This window comes from Camelina sativa, chromosome 14 (genome assembly GCF_000633955.1).
Source record: "Camelina sativa cultivar DH55 chromosome 14, Cs, whole genome shotgun sequence".
Lineage (NCBI taxonomy): Eukaryota > Viridiplantae > Streptophyta > Magnoliopsida > Brassicales > Brassicaceae > Camelina > Camelina sativa.
Window position 1 is genome coordinate 16834111 of NC_025698.1, and position 8041 is coordinate 16842151.

The 8041-nt window shown below is 38.2% G+C and overlaps 1 protein-coding gene across 1 annotated transcript; it reads right to left on the reverse strand.

Annotated features, from left to right (window-relative positions):
- On the reverse strand, positions 1659–2173 carry LOC109128809. Its single transcript, XM_019235849.1, has one exon. The coding sequence runs from the start codon at positions 2064–2066 to the stop codon at positions 1848–1850; it is 219 nt and encodes a 72-aa protein (XP_019091394.1). The 5' UTR covers positions 2067–2173; the 3' UTR covers positions 1659–1847.

The window sequence follows — 8041 nt, forward strand, 5'->3', positions numbered from 1 at the left end:
TTTTTTTTTTTTTTTTTTTTTTGCTAAAAGCATTCACGTTTGTAAAATGTAAGAACCAAAATCAAAGTCCAAAGAATGAAGTTGATCTGTAAATGTTCAACTGAACCAAGGTGTATTTTTCAATTAATATATTCCTGTAATTCTTATAAATTATTTATTGTACCCAAGGAAATGAAAACACGGGTTGAATTCAAATTAGTACATATTGGGCCTTTAATACCCAAAAGGGGACGAAACCACGAAAGCCTCTTAGCATGAGCTTCACGCGTATCCCACATCGGAAGACTGAGAAGGTTTGACAGTAGTAACGTCAATATAAATTAACTTCACTCTCCTCAGCTACAAACCACGCATCCATGTGGTGAGCCCAAAGCGAACTATTCTTTCGCCTTTTACTAAAGAATACCGTGTGCTCTCCACGTTAAGTGGCATACGCCTATTTTTGGAGGGTTCTGCCTTACGGTAGACCCAACAGTATATAGTCTGAATTAAGTCTCTCAAAAATGAGAGCTATCACTACTGAATTAGTACTGGTACACTAACTAAGTAGTTATATAACAAGTACCAACGAAAGGTTATGCTGAATTTGCTTATCTTAGTCCTTTGTGATTACTCTGTTCACAAACCTTATAAGCTTTGAGTCTTGGACAATTACCTCTAGCTACAGTCTCATCAGCTTCGTTCAAAGGGTCGTCATTAGCTCCGATCAATGAGTTTATCTCAATCAATATATAAACCGCTCCTCCAACAGCTCTCAATCTTTCAGAACCTAAGCAACAATCCTCAGCTTTTACAAACCAGTCATACCAATGCTTTGCGACGTAGTCATACACGGAGTCTCTAAGAGGAGTTGGAACTATGGAGAAGGCGTTCAATGCGGAATAAGGTAAAGATAAATATGATACCACTCGAAGTGCAGCTGCAGAGTCAAAAGATGCAGAATCAAAGAGGTCAAATCCATGCTTTGGTTACAGAGCTATGGATTTTAACATGTTAACTACGGAATCAACTACATAGACTAACTATAACTAGGAGGAGTTATTCTCTCAGTAACTTAGAGACCTACTTCTCAGTGCAGATGTTTTCATCTCAATCTTAACCAAACTCGTAACTATGAAACTTGAAAGCAATTATCTCAAGATTTATATAACGGTTGATCCTTAATGGTAAAGTCAGAGACCTTCAATAATGAAGAGAAAACGCTTCTGAACATCCTCTCTAGTGACACACACCACTAAGGCACTAACTTCTAAGTTCTAAACAAGGCTCAGCTGCTTTTAGACTGAAGACAAACATAACTTTATCTTTCTGTACTTGTTAGCTCTGAATCCACTTCACACTTACGTTGAACAAAATTACTCAGATACAGATATAGAAAAAAATTCAATCTAGGATCCTTAGCACACTTACACCAACCAATGCTAATTGCAAAAAGAAATTCTCACAATTTTTCTCTTCAAGATGTTTCAAAATGTCCCACCACAATATCTCTGGTTCAAGTCAATTCAATGTTACAAGAAAAACATATTAAGAAATCTGCATAACCTTCTTCTACTTCCAGAATTCGAAATCACATTATCAAAATTCATATTTATTTTTCTTTTTTTCTGGTAAACATATCACAATTCAGGTTAACCAATGAACTGTAAAACATGAAGTTCCCATACAGAAATTGACCGGTTTCTTATTAAATTCATGTTCAAATCAAATTATTAGGAACCATACTAGGCTTTCTTTATTATTTACACCAAAGAGATAAAGTAAAAATACACAAATTACAGAAAGAGATTACATTGAATCCAACAAAAAAAAAGCAATAGAGACGAACAATTTAATAAAAAAAAGTATTAGACGTTGTGAGAGTTGTCGGGCTTGGCGTGATGAGGAGACAAGGGCGGAGAGGAGGATACGGCTATTGCGCCTGGAGGTGGAGCAGGAGCTCCATACACTTGTGGATTTGTACGGATCTCACGCCGGCCACGAGATTTGCCTAGGAAGTAGCAGCCGAATCCAAGTAAAAGACAAAAGAAAATTAGAGGAAGAGATATGATCACCACCAAACCCATCTTGAGATCTCTAGTTTCAAATATTTTTTCTGATTGTTTTTGTTTCTTGGAACTCTTGGTATTGCTTTGATTCTACTTCTTGTACATGCATTTATATGTGGGAGGCTCTGGAAGGATCTGATTCTGTCCGCAACGTTTATGTCTTGTAAAGCTTAACGTTTAGATCTCAACGGTCATTTTTTTGTGGTCCCTGTGTAATATGTTTTCTTCTATAGTGTTTTGTTTAATTTTAATATAAAGTACGATTAATTTTTTCACTGAACGCGAAAGGATTATTCATGAGCAACTTTGAACTTAAGATTAACAAAATAAATCCCAAGTAGATACATGCTTTATTATGTTGTGATATTATTAGATAATCAACTTAGGATCATCCTATAAATATACTAGTTTAAGGGAACTCTACAACGGACAAAGGTTGACACATCATAGTGCCACTTTTAATATTTGTTGTAAAACACTTAGTGGACTTCATAGACCGGCCCATATATAGTCCATGAGTATTCGGTCTCTCGGCCCGTGCACCTTCGGCTCATCGGCCCATCGGCCGAAGCCTTCTCGGCAACACTTTAATCTTATGTCGGTTTAGCTTAGGCCTTTGTACTCTATTATATATATATGCATGTAACCTCGAGTTTAATCAATAAGAATACACAAGAGATTTATCACTAAACTCTCTAGTTTACTACACGTTATCAGCACGATAGCCTCCAACCACCTAAAACCCTAAAACCCTAAGGCAGCCGCCGATTTCATCTTTCTCTTCCAAAACCCTAAACCGCCTCTTGTTCTTCCTCTCCTCCGAGACTTACCTCTTTGTCTCGAAGTTCTTTTGGTGATTCACGAGCATCTCTTAGCTCGTGATCAAGTTACATACAAAACCTGATCGAGGTTCGTGATTCGCGGATCGAGGGTGAGTTCGAGTGCAAGCGATACAAGGAGGTTCGTGGAAGCTGTTCAAGGTTCAAGGTTCGTGAGATATCTGAGGTCTTTAGCTCCCAGATCAAAACCGGTCAGACCCTATTGGTGTTAAGGTAAACAAAATTCGAAACCTCCTCAAAACCCTATAATCGAATTTGAACCTTAAGAACTAATGAACCCTAAAACATCCAAGTACACAATCTAACAAAGTTTAAATTCCTTAAATCCTAAAACTTAAAATCGGTTGTTAGGTTGTTAGATTGTTTGAAATTGCACCAAAACTTTGTCAAGCTTAAAATCTGAATTGATTGTTTAGAGTTGCTTGAATTGTTATGTTGCATAAGAACCTAGAACTGTATTGTTAGAATCATAAGATAGAAATTGATCAAACTGTTCTAGGAGATTTAAAACTTGGTTTGTTCATGCATCATAATTAAAATCGAAATTTGCTTAATGATGTTTAATCGGCTTCATGAATTAGTTTTTGTGTTCTAGGATTAAATCCGATTGATATTAAAAGTTATGTTAAAATTCTATAAAACTAAAACAATGAAATTGGAATTAAAACATAATTAAGATAAACTTCTAAATTAATTTAGTAGTTATCTAAAAAGATTAAAACAGTATTTACTAAAATCCTAGACTGAATAGGAAAACTTAAGAAAAAGGAAATCCTATCTAGAAAATTGTTGCATGCATTAGTCTATTTGCTTTTGTTGTTTTGCATGCATGAATTTAAACCATAAAACCATAAGTGGCAAGGCATGTTTCGGTCTCAAATACCGCATGACCTATTGATTGAGTGCATGGTTCGATCTTAAATATCGCATGCTAACATTCGGATGTCTATTTCTGTTTTATACAGATGGCAAGCCTTAAGAGCCTAGACTATGCTATCCTGAATGCTTCTGGTGACAACTACTTGCTATGGGCAATGAACACCAAGATCAATCTGAAGTCAAAGGACTTGTTCGAGTGCATCGAAGAAGGTTCCGTATGCATGGACAAGCAAAAGAATAAGTGTATCCAGCACATGCATCATCACATTGCTGAGAGTCTCAAGAATCAGTACCTATTCATAGAGGATCCTCTCGCCCTTTGGACAGCGCTTAAACGCAGATATGGACACCAAAAGACGGTGCTCCTACCAAAGGTCGAGTACGATTGGAAGCACCTAACGATCCAGGATTACAAATCCGTGGACGATTATAACTCTGAGCTTTTTAGGATTGTCTCAGTCCTTAGGTTGTGTGGTATTGTAGTGACAGAGAAGGAGCTACTGGATAAGACGTTGTCTACCTTTAGCCCTAATAATATTGTCCTTCAGCAACAATACCGGCAAACGAAATTTGCTGACTATGGCGAACTCAATGAGTGTTTACTGCTAGCTGAGCAGAACAATGAACTGTTGTTGATGAATAGTGCTATGAGACCTCCTGGTACAACCCCATTACCAGAAGCACACAAAGTTGATTTGGGAAAGAAAAGTGTTGCAGAGCCTAAGGAGCTTAAAGAGCCTAAAGAGACCAACTACGTCCACAAAGAAAGACACTACGGTCGTGGCCGTGGTGGCAGAGGACGTGGTGGTCGAGGAGGCCAACCCGGCCGCGGACGTGGTGGCAAGGGCCGTGGGTCCTTAAAGCCACAAACCAAGGCAAAATCGGTTTGTCACCGATGTGGTATGTCAAACCACTGGGCAAAGAACTGTAGGACTCCCAAACATCTTATTGATGCATATCAAGAGATCTTGAAAAAGAATCCAGAAGCCAACCATGTGCATCTCGATGATGAAGGAGACATCGATCATGAGAATGATGACTCCCTAGAGACTTCCGATTGCTTTAAAAATGATGAATGAAATTTTTGGTTTTATTTTGGTTTAATTCTATGCTTTAATTTATTTCTATGTATTGGATAATTGATTTGATTTAAATTCAAGGATTTTATTTTATTGCCTTATTAAATTAAAAAACAAAAAATTGTTTTATATAGAAATGACTGAGGATATGAGTGAGTTAGTGGTGGATAGTGGATCCAGCCACACTATACTAAAAGATAAAAGATATTTTATAAACCTCACCATGAAAAATGCCAATGTTAGTACAATTGCGGGTATAGCAAACTTGATAGAGGGCTACGGCCAGGCTCACATATTGTTGCCTAAAGGCACACATATTGAACTAAGTGATGCCTTATACTCACCCAGCTCTAAGAGAAACTTATTGAGCTTTAAAGATATAAGACTAAATGGTTATCATGTTGAAACCAAGGGTGAAGGAACTAAAGAATTCCTATACATGACAGAAATTGTAAACGAACAAAAGAAAGTCCTAGAGACTATACCTGCACTAGCCACTGGTTTATATCATGCTAAGATTAACATGATAGAGGCTAACTTGGCAAAGCACAGAATGTTCAATGAACAGTTCACTCTATGGCATGACCGGCTAGGCCATCCGGGTTCGAACATGATGCGTAAACTAATTAAGAGTTCGAATGGGCACAACCTTACAGAGAGAAAAGTTATCCCTAAACATCTCACTTGTGTAGCATGTGCACAAGGGAAACTTATTATAAGGCCATCACCAGTAAAAGTCACAAGAGAGACTTTACATTTTCTGGAAAGGATACAAGGTAATATATGTGGACCAATACACCCATCATGTGGGACATTTAGATATTTTATGGTGATGATAGATGCATCAACCAGATGGTCACACGTTTGCTTGTTATCCACAAGAAACCTAGCATTTGCTAGAATGTTGGCTCAGATTATAAGGCTAAGAGCACACTTTCCAGATTTTCCACTTAAGACTATACGTCTAGATAATGCTGGTGAATTCACATCCCAAGCGTTTAATGATTTCTGTATGTCCATGGGAGTGAGTGTGGAACATCATGTGGCACATGTCCATACACAAAATGGATTAGCTGAATCCTTCATTAAACGAATACAATTGATAGCTCGACCATTGTTAATAAGATCGAAGCTCCCTGTGTCGGCTTGGGGACACACAATATTACATGCAGCAGAGCTCATACGCATCAGGCCATCTAGTGAACACAAATATTCACCATCCCAACTATTAACGGGTCAAGAGCCAGACATATCCCATCTCAAAACATTCGGTTGTGCCGTCTATGTACCTATTGCTCCACCACAGAGAACTAAGATGGGACCTCAGAGGAGGATGAGAATATATGTTGGATATGAGTCTCCCACCATTATAAAGTATCTTGAGCCAACCACAGGAGATTTATTTATGGCCAGATACGCGGACTGTCAATTCGTTGAGTCCGAATTCCTTATATTAGGTGGTGAGACTATCAAGCTGGTCAAGGAATTAACATGGAATCAAACATCCTTAAATTGGCAAGATCCTCGAACTCTAGCATGTAATGCAGAGGTTCAAAAGATTATACATCTACAGAAGCTAGCTAATCAATTGCCAGATTCCTTTGCTGACCCAAATAGAGTAACAAAATCGTACATACCAGCTTGCAATGCACCAGTACGTATTGATGTTCAGAAGGAACACAATAATCAAGTTGTTACAGAGTCTAAACCACGTTTGAAACGAGGTAGACCATTAGGTTCCAAAGATAAGAACCCTCGGAAGTCTAAAGGTGCAAAACAGACCGAGGTTCAGGGAATTACAGAAAATGCAGACATAGCCGCGGCAAATCCTAAGGAGCCGAATGGGGTTCAGGACGCTGAACCTCAAGGTCCTGAAGGTATTGATAATAATGAGATATCAATCAATTATATAATGTCTGGAATTAAATGGAACCGTAAAGATGTCGACATCGATGATATATTTGCATACAAGGTAGCACTTGAGATAAATGAGGATCTAGAACCCACATCTATATTAGAGTGCACTCAAAGCAAAGATTGGCTTAAATGGAAAGAAGCTATTGATGTGGAGTTAAACTCTTTGAAGAAGAGAAGTGTGTTTGGTCCGATCTTAAGGACAACACCTGAAATTAAACCAGTTGGACATAAGTGGGTCTTTGTAAGAAAGAGAAATGAGAAGAATGAGATAGTGAGATATAAAGCACGGCTTGTAGCACAATGATTCTCTCAAAGACCAGGCATAGATTATGAGGAGACATACTCCCCTGTGATGGATGCAACGACTTTTAGGTATCTAATAAGTCTGGCTGTAAGAGAAAAACTGGATTTGCGGTTAATGGATGTTGTAACTGCATACTTATATGGTCCACTGGATAATGAAATCTATATGAGATTACCAGAGGGTATTGAACTCAAAGATAAGAGTGGTTCTCGAGAACAGTACTGCATAAGGCTAGACAAATCGCTTTATGGACTGAAACAGAGTGGTCGAATGTGGTATAACCGACTAAGTGAGTGTTTAGCTAAGAAAGGCTATAAGAATGACCCAATCAGTCCATGTATATTTATAAAGAAGTTTGCAAACAAAGGATTTGTGATAATAGCAGTCTATGTGGATGATTTAAACATCCTTGGGACCTCTGGGGAAATCGCCCAAACTATAGAATACCTCAAGAAAGAATTTGAGATGAAAGACCTAGGCAAGACAAAATTCTGTTTGGGATTGCAGCTTGAGTACAGAAACAATGGTATCCTTGTGCATCAAAAGGCATATACAGAAAAGATACTCAAGAGGTTTAAAATGGAGCAAGCTCACTCATTGACTAGCCCAATGGTTGTGAGAAGTACTGAAGTGGATAAAGATCCATTTGCTCCTAAAAAGGACAATGAAGAAGTTCTTGGTCCTGAAGTGCCTTACCTCAGTGCTATAGGAGCGTTAATGTTCTTGGCTAGCCACACTAGACCAGACATATGTTTTGCCGTGAACCTCCTAGCAAGATATAGTTCTTGTCCGACTATAAGGCACTGGAACGGTATTAAACATGTTCTGCGTTACCTACAAGGAACGACAAACTTTGGTTTATATTATACTAACTATAACAAAGAAGGTTTAGTTGGTTTTGCTGATGCAGGTTATCTATCTGATCCACACAATGGTAAGTCACAAACAGGTTATGTGTTTACACACGGTGGTACT